Source organism: Dromiciops gliroides, chromosome 2, assembly GCF_019393635.1.
Source record: "Dromiciops gliroides isolate mDroGli1 chromosome 2, mDroGli1.pri, whole genome shotgun sequence".
In the NCBI taxonomy this organism is placed as follows: Eukaryota; Metazoa; Chordata; class Mammalia; order Microbiotheria; family Microbiotheriidae; genus Dromiciops; species Dromiciops gliroides.
In genome coordinates this window covers 236,785,642-236,810,077 of record NC_057862.1, presented here as the reverse complement: position 1 = coordinate 236,810,077, position 24,436 = coordinate 236,785,642, and the positions used below count along the sequence as shown (strand labels likewise).

The 24,436-nt window shown below is 37.9% G+C and overlaps 2 protein-coding genes across 8 annotated transcripts in view; one reads left to right on the top strand and one right to left on the bottom strand.

Annotated features, from left to right (window-relative positions):
- AREL1 (apoptosis resistant E3 ubiquitin protein ligase 1) overlaps positions 1-9,309 on the bottom strand; it is a 69,007-nt gene extending 59,698 nt beyond the window's left edge. For 5 of the 7 annotated variants that reach the window (XR_006354782.1, XM_043983719.1, XM_043983717.1 and 2 more), the window contains exon 1: positions 9,162-9,309. The gene's annotated coding sequence lies outside the window, so the exon portion shown is untranslated. Of the gene's footprint in view, positions 1-8,938; positions 9,067-9,118 lie in introns of those variants that run through there. The other 2 variants (XM_043983720.1, XM_043983721.1) reach the window with 2 other exon arrangements.
- FCF1 (FCF1 rRNA-processing protein) lies at positions 9,303-21,801 on the top strand. The gene is made up of 8 exons (XM_043983724.1): positions 9,303-9,393; positions 9,690-9,757; positions 11,113-11,184; positions 15,079-15,227; positions 18,846-18,918; positions 19,613-19,700; positions 20,051-20,145; positions 21,557-21,801. The coding sequence occupies exons 1-8, from the start codon at positions 9,391-9,393 to the stop codon at positions 21,603-21,605; spliced, it is 597 nt and encodes a 198-aa protein (XP_043839659.1). The 5' UTR covers positions 9,303-9,390; the 3' UTR covers positions 21,606-21,801.
- The last annotated feature ends 2,635 nt before the right edge of the window (positions 21,802-24,436 follow it).

Here is a 24,436-nt window from a genome sequence, read left to right as displayed (position 1 = left end):
TGACCCTGGGCAAGTCACTTAACCCTCATTGCCCCACCAAAAAAAAGGATATAAGAATAAAGGGCTCTTAGCCACAGAAGAAGTAAACCAAACCAGAGTCTGAAAGAAGAGACTATATTTGCTAATATATTTGCCTAGTGATTTGTGGGTCTGATTTAAGGTTTAAATCGAAAATGGAGGAAGAAAAATATCTAATTAAAGATGCTTAGCCAGATATTACTTAGTAGTAAGTATGACTTGGGAAAAATGGTGGTGATAGTGGCCAGTAATTTCTAAGAGACAATACTCAACTGCAGTAATAATGAAACAATGGGCCCAGATGTCTAAATTCAAATGCACTGAGCATTACTAACAATAAAACTATCTTAAAATAAAGAAGCAAATAAAACCTCAGACTTACCAATGACTAGATGGTGTGTGTTCCAAACCTGGAATGTAGGGATGAGTAAATAAAAGGGACATTATTTATCGAATCTAGAATAATTTCTTTTCTTTCTTTCTTTTTTTTTTACTGGACCTGTGATTTCATCATTGTAGGGAACTTCCCAGAAGCAACTTCTACCAATGCAGACTGGCATCTTCTCTGCAATGTGGTCTTATAAAGTTGCCTGAAGCACTGAGAGGTTAAGTAATTCCCCAATGGTCATCACACACCCAGTGTCTATTAAAGGTAGGACTAAAACCCAGAGATTCCTGATTCTACAGCTACTTCTCTATCAGATACACCATGCTACCTCATTGTGCAAAGGTAGTATTATATATTAAAATAGTCCTGTGTTGGCCATCCATGAACCAGAGGGAGGCAGCAGGGTGGAGAATATGTAGGTGTATCTCAAAGGAGGAAGAAATAGAAGAGCTATTATAATGATCATATAGTATGCATCAATAGGTCATTTTAAGAGTCCAGAAGCAAAGCAAAAAACTGGTAGAGGGGTAGATATAAGAGTGATAGGGAAGTCATGGGGTCACTGAGCTAGAAGGGATCTCAGAGGCCATCTAGTCTAACCCTCTCATTTACAGATAAGGAAACTGAGGCCCAGAAAAAACAAGTGGTTTTTACCCAAGGTCACACAGGTAGTAGGTTTAAGAGAAGAACCTGAACCTAGGTCTTTTGACTCCAAGACTCTTTCCATTTGAGTTCCTTTATTAAAAACAGAGGAAGCTGATAAATTTTTCACTCACAATACTGATTATTTCACCTTTTAGAAGGTAGAAGTGGCAAGAGGAACTACTATGGGGACCTGATTCCTACCAATAAGGAGGATCTGGTTGACAAATTAAGAATAATAGAAAGTGGGGGGAGTGGGAGGGCAGGAAAAATGGGAAAAACAATGGTGCTATTGAAAAAAAGCAAGGAATATCAATGAATCATTAGGAAAAAAGGAAAAGGAACAGAGGAAGTGCAGGAGACACCAACAAGAACGATGTTAGAACTGTGTGAAATCTGAAACATAGAAAAACCCTGAGCTAATGGAGATTCAATTTCATGTGCAATTTTTTTTTTCTTATCTTATAGGGAATGTTCCTATTTGCTGATGTTTGTCGAATTCATAATAATAAACAGGAAAAAAATTAAATGATGAGAACCTTGGAAGTGAGCATTTAAGAGGACATGATTAAGAACAAATAAAATGCTTGGCATTATTATTGATACCCTAGATTTAAAACAGCAGATTTCAAAGAGGGCAAAGGATAGGCAGGATGCCATAGCCAAAGAGGGAATCAGCTCAAAAGGAAAAAGGAGTCCTCAAGAACTTCAAGTCAGGTCAAGAAACTCTGATAATATAAACACAGATTATTCTTTTTTTTTTTTTTGGTGACACAATTGGGGTTAAGTGACTTGCCCAGGGCCACACAGCTAGTATGTATAAAGTGTCTGAGGCCGGATTTGAACTCAGGTCCTCCTGACTCCAGGGCTGGTGCTCTATTCACTGTGCCACCTAGCTGCCCCAACACAGATTATTCTAATGAGGCAGAAGACATGCAATCCTCTAAAAATATTGATTTCTCTATGTCAGTATTTGATTTCATATTTTTGCATCAACATTTATCAGTGACGGATGTCCTATTTAATGGCTGTTGACAGATCTCTTGTTGCACTTTTATCTTTCCATTGTTTGGAAATTAGAACTATATTTTTCTCATAGAAAGAATTTGACAAAATGCCTTTTTTCTTCATTTTTGAAAACAGTTGATTTGTTCTTTAAATGTTTCATAAAATTCACTGGTCAATCTGCCTAGATTTGGAATGTTGTTTTTTTTTTTTAAGTTAATCTAAGGGGCAGCTAGGTGGCGCAGTGGATAGAGCTCTGACCCTAGAGTCAGGAGGACCTGAGTTCAATTCTAGCCTCGGACACTTGACACTTACTAGCTGTGTGACCCTGGGCAAGTCACTTAACCCCAATTGCTTCACCTTCCTCCCCCCCAAAGAAAAAAACCAACTTCTTTTTTTTCTTTTCTTTTTCTTTTTTTTTTTTAGTGAGGCAATTGGCGTTAAGTGACTTGCCCAGGGTCACACAGCTAGTAAGTGTCAAGTGTCTGAGGCCAGATTTGAACTCAGGTCCTACTTAATCCGGGGCTGGTGCTTTATCCACTCCGCCATGTAGCTGCCCCAACAAACAACTTCTATAAAACTATTTCATGGGTAGTTGTAAAGGAAACACTCTGAAAAATCTTAAAGCACTATATGTGTTGTTATCATTATTATAACCTAAATTCTTCTTTCCTTTTTCTCTACAAAGAATGATCTTCAGATTGGGAAAGAAAGCATTGGTTAACAGGAAACTGAAATCTCAGATAAGCGGGCTTATGGTTAAAAAAAAAATAGTTGTCTTCAACAAGTTCAAGTCACTACACCCAAATAAACTATACCCAGTATACTGAGAACCTTTCTGTGCTTTAGTGAGTAATCTTTAAAAAACCATGGAGAACAAGAGAAGTTCCTCATGATAGGAGCTAGGAAAACATACTTATTTTCAAAATCTTGGAGAAGGCTGTAAACTATAGGTCATTGAGCTTGATGTTAATTCCTGGCAAAATTACTAAACCACATTATTAAAAGGATTGTCTATGAGCACTTGGAGAAGCGAGTAGTAATCACTTCAAACCAACAAATCATGCCACATTAATCTTATTTCCTTTCTGGATAGGCTACTACATGGATAGATTAAAGGAATGCCATAACAAGTGTATATTTGGATTTTAGCAATGCATTCAAGAAATGGCGGACAAAATGGGAAGACCTACATTGGATTATATTTTTGGCCCAAAGCTGTGATTTCATTGTTCTAGATTACTGCAAGTGAGGAAACTTCCCCTACCAAGTCAGATCAACAGCTGATTTGAAAGTCTTAGAAAGTTTCCTGAATCACTGAGAAGTTAAATTAATTGCCCAGATCATAAAGATATATTAGCAATACGATTTGAACCCAGATTCTTCCTAACTCTGAAGTCAATAGTTCATGTAGAAAGAATCACAAACGTTAACTGTATCATCACAGACAAGAAAGCCAATATAATCTAGCATTAAAAAGCCCCTGACCAGATCAGAAATCCAAGGAAATTAATTTGGCAGGAACACTGAAAAGTTGAAACACATTCAGAGAACGGGGCATGCCCAAGACTGACTGACTGAAAGTTCTATGAATGTTTAGCATAAAGACCTGGAGGGAGGGGCAGCTAGGTGGCACAGTGGATAAAACACTGGCCCTGGATTCAGGAGGACCTGAGTTCAAATCCAACCTCAGACACCTGACACTTACTAGCTGTGTGACCCTGGACACGTCACAACTCCAGTTGCCTCACAAAAACAAAAACAAAAAGCCCAAGACTTGGGGGGAAAAGGGAGAAGATACCTGCCTTCCAAATTTAGAGGTGCATAAACAGAGAAGCTAATTTAGCTTGGCCCCAGGGAGCATAAATAAGGATAATGGGTTCATGTTAGATGGGGAGGGAGGGCAAATTTCAGTTCAATATAAGAGGAAACGTCCTAGCAATTAGAGCTATCCCAAAACAGAATGTAAGTGAGTTGGGTTTCCCATCTCAGGAGATCTCCTAGAAGCTGAATGAGTGATCACTTGGTTGGTTTGATAGTGTGTTCCTACTTCAAACAAAGATTTGTTGGATTAGATGACCTCTGAGGGTTTCCCTCCAACTTTGACATTTATATTTCTGTGATCAAAAAAAGATGAGGCAAATTTAATTTACAACCGGAACACCATAAAGTATTCAAGGTTGCAAAATTGTTCTTGCTTAAGTCAGGCACATGAATAAAAGAATCTTTTATCATATGAATCTGAACTTAAAACAAATTAAAGCACAATTTTTCTCATTCTTTTTTTTAAGTCACCATTTTGATTAAATAGAGCAAAGTTTTTGTTTTTTTCACTATGTTTTCCACTGTGTTCAACTAGGAAAGTAGTACATGTATGTGATTTGTGAAGCCTTCCCAGTTGGGTCTCCCACCCCTTAAGCCTTCCTTCTTAGATTGCCTTCTATTTATACTGTATATAGTTGTATTCCCTAGTTTTTTGCATGTTGGTGCCCCATTAAAATCTCCTTGAGAGTAGAAACCTTTTTTGCCTGTTACATCCCCAGCACCTAGCACAAAGCCTGACACAGAGTTAAGCACTTAACAAATATTTGTTGACCAAATGACAGTCCCCTCTGGGCCCTAAGGTCTGAAAACCTATGCAAAAGAGGCAATGGGTTATAGAGAATAGAGAGCCTGACTCAGAAACAGAAAGACTTGGGTTCAAGTCCCAGAGCAAGACATTTAACCTCTAAGAGTCCTCAGGCAATTCTTTAAAAAAGCTGCAGAACAAATGCTAATTCCTCATAGGTAAAGGGAGTTCCCTACAGCGATTAAATAAATCATAGATTAAAACCTCTCACCATGCCCTCAAAAAAGAGGTCACTAATAAATGACTAATCATGAATACAGAAGATTGATGATGAAGCATGTTTCCCACTGCTTCATTGAGATGTAAGACTTGAGGTGCAGAAAGGAACATACATTATAAAGGTAGCCAAAGTGTGTGTTTGTTTTGTTTTGACTCTACTTATTAGCTACTAGGGGCAGCTGGATGGATTAGTGGATAGAGCACCAGGCCTGTAGTCAGGATAACCTGAGTTCAAATCCGGCCTCAAATACTTACTAGCTGTGTGACCCAGGGCAAGTCAGTTCACCTCTGTTTGCCTCAATCCACTGGAGAAGGAAATCGCAAATAACTACTTTGCCAAGAAAACCCCATGAAAAGTATAGGGTCACAAAGAGTCAGATACGAATGAACAACAATTGGCTATGAAAGAAGGCTTCTATTTGAAGAGAAGTTAATGAATGAGAATGATTCAAAAAAAGGAGAAAAAATCAATGAAACACTAAAAAATACATGGAAGTGAGCAGAAAAGTTCAGAACAGAACACAAACAAGCAGGGAGTTTGGGAATTTAACTTGTATCTTAAATTTAACAAATACTTTTAAAAACTGCATGTAACAGGTATTCAAATTTTCATATTAAAAAACCATAAAGGGGGCAACTAGGTGGCGCAGTGGATAAAGCACCGGCCCTGGATTCAGGAGTTCCTGAGTTCAAATCCGACCCCAGACACTTGACACTTAACACTTACTAGCTGTGTGACCCTGGGCAAATCACAACCCCAATTGCCTCACTAAAAAAAACAAAACAAAAACCATAAAGGTTCTATTTCAAAAGTCCGAAAATCACTATAAGTAAATAGTTACAAGTTCTATATCTAGTTTCTTTATTAAGATAGGGAATCAAAGAAAGCTCTCTGAAACCTAAACCTAAGCTAATTCATAGCCCAAACCATTTAAATTGCAAAAGAATATGCTACCTCACAAAGAAGAATCCTTGATAAAGTAATAAAATTTAACCTAGCATGTTGATGTTCAATAAATATTTTTTAAATTACAGTACTCTGATCTGAATAATATCCAGAAAGATGTGGCTGTCAATTGCTCCACTATGTAAAACCAAAAATAGTTACTGATTACCAAATAAACATCAAGAAAACCAGTGTGAATAAATGTCTCTAGAAGCATTTCTATAACCTCTTCAGTGGCAAAATTCAGCATCTAAATTAAAATTTGATACCTTTAAAACGAACTAACTACATACATGGTCTTTCTTAAACCCCTACTTTAACTTAAAAACCAGTGCCTTGTTACATGGATTTTGACTCAAAAAGCAGCACTGTAAAACTCTGACAGTTAAAAACAAAAATATGGAGAAAATAGCAAGAAATCGACAAAATCCTTTCTTCAAACAGAAGCAACAAGAGTTAGTCTGGGGCTTCTTGTTTAAATGTACATGAAAAAGAACCATTCTCTCAAACATTCCTATAAACCATTTCAATATAAAGAATTTCAGAGAACATTTATTATATAGCATGCTAATGTCTGTAGGTAAACAACTAAAAAACATTGATCCACGCTAATATCTGTCGACTGAATCTAGTAAAAAACAGACACATGCCACTAAATTAATCTTACAACTAAAAAGGAAAAGAACAAAATGGTGACATTCCAGAAAAAATGTCTTTGAATTAATCAGCTCATTTCCATGGTAATTATAGCAGGAGGATTACACTTATAATTCTTTGGCTCTGAAATCTCAAGAAGTGCCCACACAAAGTTCTCTTACCTATAAAAAAATTTCTAAGATAACCACTAATGACTTCAATAAAGCTCAAATTAGTCCTAGTTTAATTTAGTCCAATTATTGGATGCAGTCAAGTCTGAGTTTCAGTGATTTCAGACTATTGGTCAAATGTGTATAGGAATTCTCTCTTTAGGACTGTAAATAGCACTATATATCTTTTTCTCATAAATTCTGAACAGCATTAAGTTATTTCTTCTATTCATCTGCATGCAAAGAAGTCTAATCAGTTTTTGATCCTACCTCACCCAAAACAACACAACCCTTCTCCAAAGCATATAGCATACAGCCTCTATGTGTGCCACTCCAGCATGGCAACAGAATCAGGTCTCAATAGAGAAAAACAAATGTTTTTCAAAGAATGAGTCATGACCTGGTTACTATGGTTCACTCATTGCCAGAAATTTCTCTATCAAGTAAAAGCAAATAGGAAACTTCTGAGAAAGAAAAAAAAATATGCATAAAAGATGCATGCTGACCAACTATACTTTTAGAATTCTCCAGGAATTCTAAATTTCAGGACAAAAACTCTGAAGCAAGATTTTTTTTTTTGGTCCTAATCTGATTTCAATGCAATTTCTAATGAACTGGACCAAGATTCTGAGTCCTGACAGATTGGTGTTTTTGAAGAAGCTGCATTCGTCAAACTGAAGGTTACTGACCTTGACACAGATTATTGATAAAATTCTAAAACAAATAATTAAATGAAATGTTCATGAGTGCTTAGATTACCACAATACAAAAGGCCAAAAGATTTCGCTAAAAACCTCATTTACCAGTCAGAAGCTCCACTACTTCAAAATAGAAATAAAAACCAAAAAACTATTATCTGCCAAAGCCCCATCTGTGGCTTTTACACATGGTTTAAAAGGTAAAGAGCTATCTTCTGGCTTTCCATCTGCCAGAATTAAGCAGGAGCCAACACCTAGGGATGCTTTGATAATGGAATTATTTCAACCTTAAATCATTTATGCTAATTAAGGGAATCAGATATAATAACAATGCCCTCCAAAAATTTGTAAATACAATGGAGAAAAATGCAGCGCAGGACAGCACAGTGGAAAGAGCACTGGACTTAAAAGACCTGAGCTTTAGTGCAGACCCCTGCACTGACAAACTGTCTGACCTCCCTCAAGTCAGTCTCCATTTCCTTATTTGTAAAATAGGAATAATGCAGACACTACTTACCTAATAAAGCTGTGATGACCAAATCAGATCACTTATTTATTCAAAAACCTTTTCTTTTTTGAAAGTATCTCTTATGAGAAATGCACATAGTGTACTTTATAGCAGAAAATCACTATACAAATTTCCTACAATGACTAGATTGAATTAAGTCTGGAACTACTGTTCCAGAATAATTAACTATACCAAAATCATATATGCATCAACACGTCTGAGCTTTTTACACCCATAATATTTAATCATTTTTTTCAATCAATCTCATCATTTTGGGGTAGTTCCCACCAGTTTAGATATTGTTGTGTATGTCATGTCATATGTATGTGTATATATACACGTGTATACATTCACTTACACAAATGTATAAGTATATACACACAAACACAGGATGCTAACTATATATATACACATGTGTATATATACCTATACAAGCTAGCTATATATAGGATATATAAACATAGAATGCTAGCTACATGCACACACATACACATATGTATACATATACTGGCTATATATAGGATATATGCATATAGAATACGAGGTATATACACACATGTACACACGTCCCTATGTAAACAAACATACACTAGCTATATATAGGAATATGCTTACAGGATTGCTGGCTATGTGTACATATGTACATTTGTACATATGTACATTTGTACACATGTACGTGTGTGTATAGGCACGTACATATACACATACACAATAATTGAAATGCCATTAGCTTCAAAGAATCCAACAGAAAGCTAAAAGTCCAAATTATTTGCAGCATGTGAGTATAGAATACAGATGCACTCACATAAGATGTCTCTCTCAAAGGCAAAAGCTATAAAGCTGTTTTTCTAATCTGTGTCTATTTTATTTTAGGCACCACCAAGGCCCTCCCCCAACAACTTCCACAACTGTCTGGCTGAAATACGAAGGCTGTACTGTACAGGGTACACACCTAAGCCCTGATTCCCCTTCATGGGACAGCACCTTACAGAATGCAAGGCAGTCCTCTGTTTAATGAATGGGTGAATGTCCCACAAAATAAAACAAACACATATGAATGGGTGAATGAATCAATCTACCCAAGTCCTGCATCCTAGGGTAAGTAAGGCGGCTTCGGCCTGTGGGGCAAAGGGCATTTTTCAGGGTCCCGATCTGCAGGTGCCATCGGGCCAACCTCCTCTCGACCCCAGGCTCGTTAGGGAACCCTGGACTCAGCCGGGAGCTGGAAGGGGTTCCCAGTCGTACAAAAGCCACGTTACCCAGAGCGGGGACTGCAGCGACACAAGGTTCCCGCCCCGCTACCTTAGTTAGGGTGGTGTCAGCACCGAGTCCCCGGACCCGCCGCCAACCCAGCCCGAGACCTCGGTCCCGGGTCCCGGTCCCGGTCCCGGTCCGGCGTGAGAAGCTCTTCCGTTTACAGACGAAGGGACAGCACTTCCGGTTCCGGGGTTTCGTGTTGCCGGAAGTCTAAGAGTGACGTAGAAGGTGTGCGCCCCTCTTCAGAACACGGAGTGGAAAGGCGTCTCTTAAGATGGTGAGAAACGAGGAAGGGAAGGGTTTGGGGAGTACTGGACTTTTCCTCACCAGAAAATAAATAAGTCGGCTGGGGCGGGGGGACCCCTTGACGGTGGAATTCTCGAGCCGGGCTCCGAAGATGTCCTTCTTTCTCGTCGACTTTGCGCCGGGCTTGTCAGCTGGGAGCCGGGGAGAGCTGTGGCAGGAGCGAGGGGGGAGCCTCGGGTAGACTCAGAGTATTTGGGTGAAGGCCATCCGGGGAGAATATCGGCACAGAGCGATGGATTTTAACTCAGAGGTGTCTGTTATTTTCAGGGGAAACAAAAGAAAACGAGGAAATACGCGACCATGAAGCGAATGCTTAGTTTACGAGATGAGAGATTGTGAGTGGCCCGAATCAGCTACGATCCTAAAGTAGATGCTAATAGAGGAGAGTCGTAATTTGCTTGCAGAAATTTTGTCCCCAGATACATGGTTACGTGTTGCTTGTTTTGAAATATGACTTAAATTCAAAGAAACTTCCTCTGAATTTAGGGGAAGGGGGAAGACGAAATCTGCATCAGAAAGTAAACTTTAATTTAAAAAATCTTCTCTTAAGAATTATTCTATGTAGGATTGCTCGTCATACAGCTGATCTCAAATATTTGGTTGTAATTCATTCAAAAAAAATTAACTTTTAACATTGTTGTAGTTTCATTTCAGTTACTCGACTCAGCACAATTTTGGAACATTTATCATATTACAGAGAGGCAGTATGGCTAAGTAGAAGACTCAGCCTCAGAGTCTAGAAGACCTATCTGGGTTCAAGGACTTTTGCTTACACTGGGCCAGCAATTTATTTTGGTACTGTTGCCAAAAAGCATTTTGTAAGATGTTTCCATGTATCAATCACAAAACATTTTAAAGCAAGCATGGGAAGAAAAACAGTTGAGACAAATGGGGAGAGAATGGAAAGGGAAGCTGGGGAGGGCCGTAGCTTACATTAAGCCAGCCTGGGAGAAGAAGAGGCTGGGTGATCTGAATAGTGCATGTTGTATTAAATTATTATGCTCTAGGAATAGCATGCTCTTCTGGAAAGTGTGCAATTGACAGTATTAAGGGAGAACTTTTCCTTTTTGTTGCGTTCATAGACCATACTAACTCAACACATTTATTCTTATTTGGAGAATGTTGGCTCGTCCACTTTCTGCTTATTTATCTGTGAACTAAAAATATCATATGTTTAGATAAAAAAGAACTGTGGAGATCCAAAATATACCACTGACAGTGTTAAGGGCTTTTTCTTTTCTATTCCTGCATTCATCAGCCAACACTAACTCTAACCCATTTATTCTTGTAAAGTTTGGGCAAGTGTGTGATTATTCTTCACCTGGATATAAATTTTAATCTGTGATAAAGAAGTTGTTGACTGTGAGAAATAAAATTATCTATTTCTTTGTGAGCTACAACTACTTTTTGTTTAACCAGGTGTGAATTTAAAATTCTACATGTTTTTAATCTCAGTATATTAAGATATCTCCTTAGGATAATCTCTTAACATCTAGTATGTTGTTAGGACAGCTCTCACTTCAGCCTTCAGGGAACTGCTTTTACTAATAGCATAAGACAAATAAGGTTAGATTACCTAAATTGTTATTCTTATCCATTAATGAAAGTAAGAGTCGGCTATACTTATATTTATTGAATAAGGATTTTTAAAATTTTATGTTATTCCTGAATTTATTTTTTATTTTATTAGAAAAGAAAAAGATCGATTAAAACCAAAAAAGAAAGAGAAGAAAGATCCCAGTGCTCTCAAAGAAAGAGAAGTGTAAGTATTGAAGAGAATTCAAAGTTCTCCTTGGTATCTTCCCATGTTCACCTTTACCCTTTCCACTGTGCCTTCTAGAACTACTGTCTGTAGTTAACAAATTTCTGTTTTAAACCTCTTCCTCTTGGATTCCTCCCATCTGCTTGTACTGAGAGACCTGACTTCTCCCAGATGATAGTTCATTCCTAGCTAGTCTCTCCAGCACTTCCTGAACTTTCTTTCATGTTCGTCTTACGTACTGGTCCTTGGGGCAGTGGATAGAACACTGGCCCTGGATTCAGGAGGACCTGAGTTCAAATCTGGCCTCTGACACTTGACACTTACTAGCTGTGTGACCCTGGGCAAGTCACTTAACCCCAGTTGCCTCACCAAAAAACAAACAAAAAAAACATACTGGTCCTTGAGGATGAGTTGGAATACTCTTTGTTCCTCACTTCCAGTTCCAGACTTTCCCTCTTACTACCTTGAGCCCATCCAAATTTATGACCCAGTTAAAAATCTTAGTAGCAATTATCTGCCACTGCCCTAGACATTCTTCCTCATTTCTCAGGGAGTTCAGTACCTAACCCACAGACTTCCTCTTCATCTTATTATAATGAGGACTTCAGTACTTCATATTCCCCTTAAGAGTTAGTTGGGGGGCAGCTAGGTGGTGCAGTGGATAAAGCATTGGCCCTGGATTCAGAAGGACCTGAGTTCAAATCTGGCCTCTGACACTTGACACTTACTAGCTGTGTGACCCTGGGCAAGTCACTTAACCCTCATTGCCCAGCCAAAAAAAAAAAAAAGAGTTAGTTGGAATAGTCTTTGCTCCTCGCTTCCAGTTCCAGATTCCCTTTACTACCATCAGTCCATTCAGATTTATGTTGATGTCCCCACATACCCCAATTTTCCCAATCCCCCAATCATTTTTACTTCACTTCAGCTACACATAGGGATGGTCGCACCCTTGATCTCTCCAACTACTTCAACAATCAAAAACTCTGAAAATTCCGTTATTATATCATAATCTCTTATTCCATCTCTCTATATACCATATCCTTCCTAAATTTCTTGGGACCTCCTATCCCCTCATGCTTCAGTATTCTCCCAGGCTTTCACCTCTGCTCTAACTTTACTTTTCCCCATCTTAATCTCTACACTACATTTAACCAGTTCACACCCTACTTTGCCCCAAATCCTGTTGACTCAAACCCTTTTCCAAACCCTGATCCTGCATTACACTTAACATCCACTTTCTCTATTCCTGATCACATCCTTCTGAACAGAGCTGCAGAAAGTCATGCATTTGAGCTGACTGTTCCACTACAAATTTATGTTATCTAATCTCAACTTGGCCCCCACTTCAGCAAGACAGTCCTTTTACTCGTTACTAACTGGTTCAATATCCCATTCAGGACAGAGGTTATTCCAGATTTTCCCTTGACTCCTCAAGCCTCCTTCATCACGCCCTTCCTCTGTTGATTTTGTTGAGGATGCCACTTCATACTTTATTGAAAAAATAGAGACCTTTTGCCATAAGCTACCTCTTCTCCCTTTCTTGGTATTTCAGAAAACCCTCAACACCATCTCTTAATCTCACCTGTATTCCACTTCTTATGAAAAGGGGTCTTGGCTAGGGGCAGCTAGGTGGCGCAGTAGATAAAGCACTGGCCCTGGAGTCAGGAGGACCTGAGTTCAAATCCAGCCTCAGACACTTGACACTTACTAGCTGTGTGACCCTGGGCAAGTCACTTAACCTTCATTGCCCGGGGGTTGGGGGGGAAGTACCTTTTTTTTTAAGGGGGGGGGGGTTTCTTGATCACCCCTTTCATCAAAGCCAACCCTTCTTTCTGTCACCTTGATCCATCCCATCCTCTCCCATCTTTTCAAATAGATTTCCTCCACAATTGTCCCTTTTCCCTTCTTACTCTTCAGTCATCCACCATCTACTGGTTCCATTCCTGATGTTCACAAACACATCCAAGTCACTCTATCTTTACAAATATCCTCTTAAACTGTACCATCCTGTCAAGCAAATATCTTTGCTCCCTTTCATAGCCAACCTCTTAGAAAAACACTGCCTATAACCCGTTGCCTCCAATTTTCCTTACTCTTAATCTTTTGCAATGTGGCTTCTAATGAAACTGCTGGCTCCAAAGTTACTAGTGATCTCTTAATTGCCAGATCTAATGGCCTTTTCCCAGTCCTCATCTTTCTCGATTTCTCAGCTGTATTTTTTTTTTTTTAGTGAGGCAATTGGGGTTAAGTGACTTGCCCAGGGTCACACAACTAGTAAGTGTTAAGTGTCTGAGGCCGGATTTGAACTCAGGTACTCCTGACTCCAGGGCCGGTGCTCTATCCACTGTATTTGCTATTCTTAACTGCCCTTTTCCTCTCTGAGGTCTTATAATGCTGTTCTCTCTTTGTTCTTTTCACTCCTGTCTGACCACATGTCAGTCTCCTTTGCTGATTCATTGATACCCCCTCCCCCCCAGTATACCTAAGACCCTAGTTTCTTAAAACTGTGGGTCATGATCCCATATAGGGTCACATAACTGAATGTGGGGGTCACAAAAAATTTGGCTACAGTAAAAAGTTATGTATACCTATTTTATATACCTATATACCCAGGGTTGCATAAAAATTTCCCAGGAGAAAAGGAGTCACAAGTGGGAAAAGTTTAAGAAACCTTGACCAAGACTAGGTCTTCTTCCCTATATACTCTTGGGGGTTTTTTTGTTTTTTGCGGGGCAGTGAGGGTTAAGTGACTTGCCCAGGGTCACACAGCTAGTGAGTGTCAAGTGTCTGAGCTCATATTTGAACTCAGGTCCTCCTGAATCCAGGGCCGGTGCTCTATCCACTGTGCCACCTCACTGCCCCCCCCATACTCTTTAACTTGATAACCTTAGTAGTTCCCATGAGTTTAGTTATCTCTGTACAAATGACTCCCGTATATACATATATGTGTGTGTATCTATGTATATGTATATATGTATTTTCAATTCTAATCTCACTTTTAAGCTCCGATCCTCTACTTCCAGTTCTTTATTGGGTATTTTAAACTAGCTGTCCCTTAAGCTTCTCCAACTCAGGATATTCAAAACTGAACTCCTTATCTATCCCAAAAAAAACCCACCCCACTTCCCATCTTCCCTATTTTTCTTATTGTACCCAGGCATCAACTTGAACATTATCTTTGACTCCTTACTCATGTAGTCACCCCACACATTCCATCAGTTGCCAGATCTTGTCATTTCTACCACTAAAATGTGTCCCGCATCCATCCCTTTCTCTATACTCACATGGCCACTACTCTAGTTCAGGCCCTCATCAACCTGTTTCCTGTGGCAATAATCTCTTCCTTGGTCTCCCTGCCTCAAGTCTTGTCCCATTCTGGTCCAAACCCCCTCACAGCAGCCAAAGTGATTTTATCAAAATGCAGGTTTGCCTTTGTGTCTCCCTGTAGCATCTAGGATCCAATATAAGCTCTTAATTTAAAGCCCTTCACAACCTTAGCCCTCAGACCACCTCTCCATCCTCATCATTGCTCAGCATTCCATTTGCTGTCCAAAGTCTTTCTCTTTGGGGGCAGCTAGGTGGTGCAGTGGATAAAACACCAGCCCTGGATTAAATAGGACCTGAATTCAAATCCGCCCTCAGACACTTGACACTTACTAGCTGTGTGACCCTGGGCAAGTCACTTAACCCCTGTTGCCCAACAAAACAAAGTACACTAAGTCTTTCTCTTTATAGGAAGAATAGGTAAAAGAAGGTAAGCCTTAGAGTCCCTTTCACTTAGATAATGTGCAGCATTCTTCCCAGAATATGTTTCAAAAGACTTTAGTTTTTGTCAAGTATGTTGTCGGTACTGAGTAAAAATCATTTTAAATTAATTTTTACTCTTGTCTTTAGTCCTCAGCACCCATCCTGCTTGTTCTTCCAATATAACACACAGTTGGGACCCCCTTACTACATCTTGGTTGATACCAACTTTATCAACTTCTCCATCAAAGCCAAGTTGGACTTAGTACAGTCAATGATGGATTGTCTGTATGCCAAATGTGAGTATTATCCTTGGAATAACACTTTTTCTATAACAAATTAATCAGTAAGCACTTACTAAAACGCTATGTACCAGGTGCTGGGAATACAAAGAAAAAAATGAAACAGTCTGGACCTTAAAATATGTTAAGGTCCATTTACTTAAAATAGTTGTGAAATAAGGAGTTCTCATTAACCTAAGAGCTTTTAGCTATATTTATTTAGTTACTATAGCACCTCTCAATTTTCAAGGAATTGGAATATATTAAAAGCACTTAAGCCAGAAGTATCAGGATATAAATTCTTTTTCCAGAAGTTGCTCCAGAATTTCTTAGTGCCTCTAGTGTATCAAGTATCAATGTATAATATTTTATCAATTCTGTTGAGCTTTCTAATTTGGAAATCATTGAATTTTCAGTATACCATAGTCAGTTCTCTTTTCTTTTCAATGAGGAATGGACCTCATTTCATATTTTATACTATTCATATAATAAATGTTTATTGATCCATATATCATGTGCTTCATTGGATCCATCTTCCCACCAGTACTGATTGCAACCCAGCTGTGCTTTATCAATATGTGATTGATGCTGTCATTTCATAAATCCTTCATATAGGATCTACCTTATGCTTGAAGGTCTTCCTCTGGGTCTTTGAATATTTTGTAAATATCAGTCTGAAACGTGAGCCATACTCTTCCTGTGTTTTGCCTATATTTTCCATTCAAACATGTCATGGAGAAGACCTATGAAATTTTTGTGCATAAGTTTTTATTGGTAATGTTGTCATCATAAAAATGACCTTGGGTTTTTGTGGAGCATAAGCTCTGTAGGGCCTACCAAGTTGAACTTGCTGCGAGTATAGACCCTACCTAGGTCCTGAGTTATCACCAGAATGTTTCACTAGCAGGAAGTTGTTTTGTTTTTGTTTTTGTTTTTTGTCACAGAAATGAAGTGAAATGCTTTGCTACAGTGTAGAGGTGTTGCTGTCTGTGTCAGTAGAGGGTATATCCATACTGACGAAATCATGAACATTCATGAAGGACTGAAGTATAGAAATTATTGATAGAATAAATTAAATGGATAACTATAGGGAAGTTTCAGTTTCCTCATTAACCTTTCAGGATAATTCCATGGAGGGTGATTTTTATACCCTCCCATAGTTGTGCTTCTTTTAAAATTCTCTTAATACCTTTATTTTTTTCATACTATAATAATTTCCGGCCTCGTGACAAAAACTGTTAAGCAAAACTGTCTGATGTAACAACCACTTTTCACAATTTGACAACATCCACCACATTGCACAGCTCTAGTTCCCTTCCTATACTGAGAGGAGAGAGATTGTTTCCTCATCTGTTTTCTGGAACTAAGATTACTATTATAATTAATTAGAGTTCAGCTGCTTTTGGCGGGGGTTAATTTCCATTATTGTTATAATTGTCCATATTCTAGTTCTTGCTCATTTTACTCTATATCAGTTCTTACAGGTCTTCCTGCGTTTCTCTGCATTCCTCAAAATTATTTAACTATGCACCATTATACGGTTAGATTAATATGCCACAATTTACTAAACCATTTCCTCAATAATAGCTACCCACTTGTGTTTTTTCCTTTGTTTGGGGTTTTTGTCGTTACAAAAATACTACTTTTAATATTTTGGTACATATAAGTTCAGCCTTTTCTGTCTTTGATCATCATAAGACATGCCCAGTCACAAGATGTCATGTCAGAAGATTGGAGCAGGTCAGAAACTTTTCTCCTACAATTCCAAATTGTCTTCCAGAATGGTTAGACCATTTTACAGCCTCACCAACAGTGTCTTAGTGTGCCTAGCCTCCTTCAGCTCCTCCAGCACTGACTATTTCTGTCTTTTATCATCTTTGCACTTTGAGGAGTGTAAGATATGTCAGTTGTTTTAATTTGTATTTCTCTTATTGTTAATGATTTGGAACATTCTTTCATCTCTCAGTAGTTGTAATTTTTTTTAATTATTCATATTCCTTGAATGCTTATCTTTTCAGAATAGCTCGTTATCTTATATATTTATGCTACTTTCTTATATATCTTTGGGGGGGGGGAATGGGGGTTAAGTGACTTGCCCAGGGTCACACAGCTAACAAGTGTCAAGTATCTGAGGCTGAATTTGAACTCAAGTCCTCCTGAATCCAAGGCCGGTGCTTTATCCACTGCTCCACCTAGCTGCCCCTACTTTTTTTTTTTTTTTTTTTTTTTTTTTTTTTTTTAGGCAATGGGGGTTAAGTGACTTGCCCAGAGTCACACAGCTAGTAAGTGTCAAGTGTCTGAGGCCGGATTTGAACTCAGGTACTCCTGAATCCAGGGCCGGTGCTTTAACCACTGCGCCATCTAGCTGCCCCCCCCCCACTTTCTTATATATATCTTGATAAAGCTTGGATATCAGATTTTTATCAGATATTTGATAGTTATTTTTCTGACTTGATGGTTTTTCATGTTCTAGCCATATTTATTTTGCTTGTGTAAATTTTGTTTTAAGTTTGTTTAAGTTGAAAGTATTTTGTGTTTTATGATAACCTCTATTCCCCTTGTTTGGTTAAGAATTCTAACATGAAACAGTATACTTGTGCTCTATGATGTGTTAATTTTGATGAATTGCTTCTCTTCTCCCCCCCCTTTTTTTTTTTTTTGCTAAAAGGGTAGGGGAAGGAAAAGGAATATATTCAGAAGAAAAGATAATATAAAAACAAAAAAAAGTCAGTAAAATAACATTTTTTTAAAAGAATTGTAAACATGGATTTGAAAGGTGCCACCTGCCACCCCTATTTTGTTAAGATAATGCCCTTTTACACTTATATCATCTATTTTGTATTTGGAGTTTATTGTGGTGTATGGCACAAGGTGCAGTTCTAAATGTAATTTTTGCCAAAACGTTTTTCCTGCCTTCCCAGGTTTTGTTGAATTAGGAGTTCTTTCCCAAGTAGTTTGCGTTACTGGGTTATCGAATATTGGACTACCGTATTTGATTACTTCTAGATTTGATTTGTCTAGTCAGTTGATCTACTTTTCTCTTTTTTCTCCAGTACCAAGTTCTAATGATTATTGTTTTACATTATAGTTGTTGGCCTGCGATTTTAGATCTTTGTTCTTCTTAACCTAGAGTCTGTGAACTTGTTTCTTTAACATTTTGATAATTTCATTTAAATATAATTGATTTCTTTTGTACTACTATGCACTTTATGCTTTTAAAAACATTACTACCTGTGAGGTACTATTAGTTCCTGAGCAGGAATCCATAGGTTTCACCAACCTGCCAAAGAGGTCCATGGCACAATAAAGATTAAGAACTCTTGCTCTAAATGAATTTTCTTCTTATTTTTTCTAATTCCATAAAGTAACCCTTTGGTAGTTTATTCTAGTGTGAAACTTACAAGGTAGTTTTAACATTTTTATTGTATTGACACTGGCTAATGGTAAATAGTGTTAATGCTGATTATTTCAGTGCATGTATTTTATGACCTGATGCTTTACTAAAATCGTTAATCATCTCACTTAGCTTCTTTGCCAGTTCTCTCGGGGTTTTCTAAATAAGCCACACTATCATCTGAAAGTAGGGTTATTTTTGTCTCTTAGAATATATCTTTTTTTTTTTTTAATTACATATAGGCATTCCCTGCATAACTGACTGTGTAATGGCTGAAATTGAAAAACTGGGACAGAAGTACCGAGTAGCCCTGAGGTAGGGACATACTGGGGATTCCTTTGGTCCTATTTCATTTATTTACTGTCCTAAATTTTCTCATCTTATTAATTTAAAGTTCATGTAAAGCTAATTACCTCTAGAGTTACAGTTGAGAATTCAAATCTCTAACACTCATAAGCTAGGATTTTTTGGTTAATTTATCCATACAACTTTTAAAGCTTTATCTCCATTTTCAGAGGTGACATTTTAAGTTTCCTGTTCTCTTAAATATTACTGTATAGGAACCCCCGACTTAATAGAATTTCAGTCAACAGAATTCCAACCTTAAGTTCAATTTAAGGAAAATCATCCCACCCTTTGTTTTCAGTTCCTCCCTGCAATAAAAAGTGATGCTATGAATATTTTGCATATTTAGGTAGGTCTTTTGCCTGCTTATTTTATACCTTTCAGGTATAAGTTTACTGGTGGTCTCACTGGATCAAGGGATATGCACAATTTAGTAACGTTTTGGCATATTTCCAGACTGCTTTCCAGAATGGCATAGTCTAGCCTGTTCTTAACAGGATTGTCATCTATGCCTTTATTTAGGTCATTGACAGAACTGAACTATATAAAGAAATGCTGCCATTAATATCTCCTTATGAATTCTGTTGCAAATCCATTGCTTGAAAAATTGTAGTAACCACATTTCCCAGACATATCTTTGAATTCAGCTTTTATATCCCTACAGGATTGCCAAGGATCCAAGATTTGAACGATTGCCATGCTCGCACAAAGGAACATATGCAGATGATTGCTTAGTCCAGAGGGTCACTCAGGTATCCATTTTGAAGGGTCTACTTTATGGTTAGCCTAGAAAAAGTTGTTTAATAATTGGTGGACTATATTCTGCATATAGCCAGAAAACATCCACAAATCCTGGGGGAAATCCTGTGGAACCTATTCATAAGCAAGGGGGAATATTTCTTCCCAGGAAAAAAAGGAGAAATAGACAGTAGTCACTGTTATTAGTCTCATGAAGAGGGATTAATTCTTTCATCCAGAAATATGCTTATTTTATACATGATATTGTTTTGGTAGCCTTTCTCCTTAGTATTATGCTATGTAAGCTGGACAGTATCACTGGTCTGTGTATATTCTAGGTAATCTCAGCCCTTCTCTCTTCTAGCACAAGTGTTACATTGTGGCTACAGTTGATCGAGACCTTAAGAGAAGAATCCGGAAGATCCCTGGAGTTCCCATCATGTACATTTCTAACCATAGGTGAGACATGTCAGAATATGAAAGTTGTCATTCAGGTTACTTTAAAAGTAGTCATCGGGGGTGGCTAGGTGGCGCAGTGGATTAAGCACTGGCCCTGGATTCAGGAGGACCTGAGTTCAAATGTGGCCTCAGACACTTGACACTTACTAGCTGTGTGACCCTGGGCAAGTCACTTAACCCCCATTGCCCTGCAAAAAAAAAAAAAAGTAGTCATCATTTTTATGCTTTTTCAGGTATGTTTTCTCATTTAAAGATGAGGCCGAGATGCAAGACCCTACATTTTGCTCTATGTCAGATATTTAAATAGTTAAATATTAGGAGAAAAAAAAAAAGATGAACCAGCAGGGAAAAGGACAAAAGAAAATGTTAGGAATTGAGGTGGATGGTAAAGAAATACAAGAAAGTGGTGGAGGGAGGTGGGGTACTTTTTGTAGACACGGAAATCACTTCAATCAGGATCCAAGTCTAAGACCTAAATGTGTCAGAAATCTCTCTGACCTCTTGAACCCTGATTAAGTAAAGGCTTATAAAAGAGCTGCCTTTACTTTTTCAGAATTTTTTAAGTCCATCCCCAGATCTGAATTTTTTTTCATGTTTTTCCACACAGCTGACTCTCTGCCTAAACAAAGTTAGTACACTGTTCTACAAATTTCTCAGCATTGCTTTCTCTTTTTTAATATTATTTTTTTCCAATTACATGTAAAGACAATTTTTGACATTCTTCCCCCACCCCCACCCCCTGGGGCAGTGAGGGTTAAGTGACTTGCCATGGGTCATACAGCTAGTAAGTATCAAGTGTCTGAGGCTGGATTTGAACTCAGGTCCTCCTGAATCCAGAGCCAGTGCTTTATCCACTGCACCACCAGCCTGCCCCCTGACATTCATTTTTTTTAATTTTGAGTCCTAAATTTTCTCCCTTCCCCCAAGACAGTAAGCAATTTGATAGAGGTTATATATGTGCAATCACATTAAATGTATTTCCATGTTAGTGATGTTGTAAAAAAAGGAACAGAACAGAAGGAAAACATGGAAGAGAAAAAAAAGTAAAGTGAAAATAGTATGCTTTGCTCTGCATTCAGACTCCATCAGTTCTTTCTCTAGATGTGGATAGAATTTTCCATCATGAGTCTTTTAAGAATTGTCTTGGATCACTGCACTGCTGAGAAGAGCTAAGTCAATCATAGTTGATCATCACACAATGTTGCAGTTGTTGTGTACAATGTTCTTCTGGCTCTTCAGTATTTTCATGTTTGAATCATTCTAGATTTTAAGATCCATTTCACACACTTCTATGTTGCTTGCTGCAAAGCCAAGGAGAGACTAGCAGTTCGTTAATAAGAAACAAAATAAAGGCAACTGAATAGGTTTATCAAGCTTTCTGAACAGTGTTTTAATTCTTTATTGTAAATAGGTATAACATCGAGAGAATGCCAGATGATTATGGAGCCCCTCGATTGTAATGTCAAGAGACTGAATTTCCTGTGATGCTGGTCTTCAAAGTATTCATCAGTTAACAAAGAAACACCATTCTAGTCCCTTACTTGTCGTATTGTGTAAAATGGAGTTACAGAGACACTTTTTTATCCTATTCCAAAATGATTTTTGTATCTTAATGAAAAACTCATTTAATTTGTACATAAATCAATTTTGCTTAGACATTTCTGTAGACCAAGTTATTCTTTTTGTCTCATTCTTCTTGCCTCTACCCCTATTGTAGAAGTTACTGCTACATACAACTTTATTATGTTGAGAATAAACATATAAATGAGGAAAATATTGAAGCTGCCACTAGATGTAAGAAATATTTCTAGAAAAATGTGCTGCCAGATATCTTAGGACGTATATTTCAAACTTCTAAATAATAGTTTTAATTTGTATTAGAAGTATGAGAGGGGCAGCTAGATGGCGCAGTGGATAGAGCACCGGCCCTGGAGTCAGGAGGACCTGAGTTCACATCCGGCCTCAGACACTTAACACTTACTAGCTGTGTGACCCTGGGCAAGTCACTTAACCCCAACTGCCTCACTAAAAAAAAAAAAAAAGGAAGTGTGAGGAAGCTCTCTCTTGATAATTATGCAAATTGATGTCAGTATTCTGAATATACAGGTTGACATCAGTATTCTGGAAAAATGTTTTAAATTTATCTTCTATTGGACCTTTTTGAAAGTTTTTATTGATCCCTTTTCTGGTTTGTTTGGTTTTTTTTTGCAGGACGATGAGGGTTAAGTGACTTGCCCAGGGTCACAGAGCTAGTAAGTGTCTAGTGTTTGAGGCTGGATTTGAACTCAGGTCCTCCTGAATCCAAGGCCAATGCTTTATCCACTGCGCTACCTAGCTGCCCTATTGATCCCTTTTCTTACGTTGCCTTCATTTCCTAAAAATGACTCCTCCACCCAAATGAGTCAAAAAAAGAGAGAAAAAAAGTTCCATGAAACTAACACATCCACAACTTCAAATACCATGTGAGCTGTTTCACACCTATAATCAACCACCTCAAAGAAAGAAGGGAAGTACATTCTTATAGTTTGGTGGGATGAGGGTAAGGGATCAGGAATGGCACCAAGGGTTCCTTTATCAATTTGTAAGGTTTAGTCTTAACCAAATCCCTTTGGGAATTATGATCAGTGAGATATTTTGACTCAAGGATTAGAATGCATTTTTAGTTCATTTTGAAGAAAAACCTGATCACTTTGTTCTCTCCCATTTCAACCATCCTGAACTTTTTTTTCATTCCCCCAACATTATGTACAGAACTCTACGTACAGAGAGCCCTGTGCTAGGTACTGGGGAAAAAATAGAAATGTTAAATAAAGTAAGTTCCTGCCTTCAAGAATCAGTGGAGGCATTTGACACAGATAACTTTTCCCAAAGTTTAGAAATGAAAGAGAAAAAACAGAAATGGGACCATAGCTAAATGGGTCACAGAAGGGCTTTATGATAGTGGGGTATCAAAATATGTTTGGAAGTAGATGAGAACAATTTAGTAATGAGGAAGAGATTGAAGGCATGAGAGGGGACAGCTTAAGGGGACTGATTTCCTCTGTGTTAGACTTGATAAAAGAATTAAGCTTGACGGGTCCAAGATTTTGGTTGCATAAGAGTTCAAGGGATTCAAAGAAAGAATAGGATCCTATGATCTAAAATTTCTTCAGCAAAGTCAGATTCCAAGAGGAATGCAAAGCTCTCAAAGAGTGACATCTCAAAAGCACAAAAGAGTAACAGTTCCAGTGAGAAAGAAGAGTTATCTAAGGACACTCATGTGGGTGTATTCAGATTTTCAAAAGATGTGTCCAGAATATGGAAACATGGGCAGATAAAATGAACACGAAAGTGTAGCAGTGCTAGAACAGGGTAAGGAGCAATAAAACTCAGAATGAGCCTAGGCTGCCGAGAAATGCAAAAGACAACTTTAAAAGGCTTATTTTCTATTTTTTTCTTTTTAAGCCATATTGAGGGAGAATCAAAGATGGGAGAGGATCACTGCTTAGGGTAGATAGAATGAAGAAAATGGCCATCTGATAAGACAGTACTACTCAACTGTTATTTTGCTTCTGTTCTCTGCAACGGATAATAATCTTCAGACTAGAAAAAACAGAATGAAGAAATAAAAAAATAAGTATTAAGTGCTTACTACATGCTAAGCATTGGAAGTACATAGGAAATCATTACAATACATGCTCTCAAGGAGCTTACATAATTTGGGGCACTACATATACTATATATGACATACATCATATGTATGTAATTACATGTGTACATATACATAATAAATGTCAAATATACATTGTCTATTACATAGTATATGTATAATATGTGTGTGCATATATATTATGTATATACATGTATATGTATGTTCACAATGCATACATAATGTGTATTATATGTGATATAGAACATGTAGTCTCCCAAAATTATATTGTGAGCTTCTTGAGAACAAGTACAATAAGAGCTCATATAAGAATGTCTCAGCTCTTGTTTCTCCACCCTTTCTTGGACTGGAAATTGTAGCCCAAGTGAATGATTGTTGTCAGCCATGAGTTCTTGTATCTTTATATATTTTATGTATTTTGGGGTATAATTTGTTCCCCAAGATAGAGTAAATGGACCTCATGAGGTTCAAAAAATAGGTTTAGGTTGAGTGAGGAAGAAGGTCTAGGAGGTTATGTTTAGAGAAAGGAACTCTAGCATTCAAGGTCATGAAAGCAGAACAGTTAAGAGTGATGCTGACGGGGGCGGCTAGGTGGCGCAGTGGATAAAGCATCGACCCTGGATTCGGGAGTACCTGAGTTCA

Excerpts from the sequence above, each read along its gene's own strand:
- FCF1 (XM_043983724.1), top strand. Across the intron at positions 11,185-15,078 it reads GCTCTCAAAGAAAGAGAAGT|TCCTCAGCACCCATCCTGCT; the intron begins GTAAGTATTGAA and ends TCTTGTCTTTAG. Across the intron at positions 15,228-18,845 it reads GGATTGTCTGTATGCCAAAT|GCATTCCCTGCATAACTGAC; the intron begins GTGAGTATTATC and ends AATTACATATAG.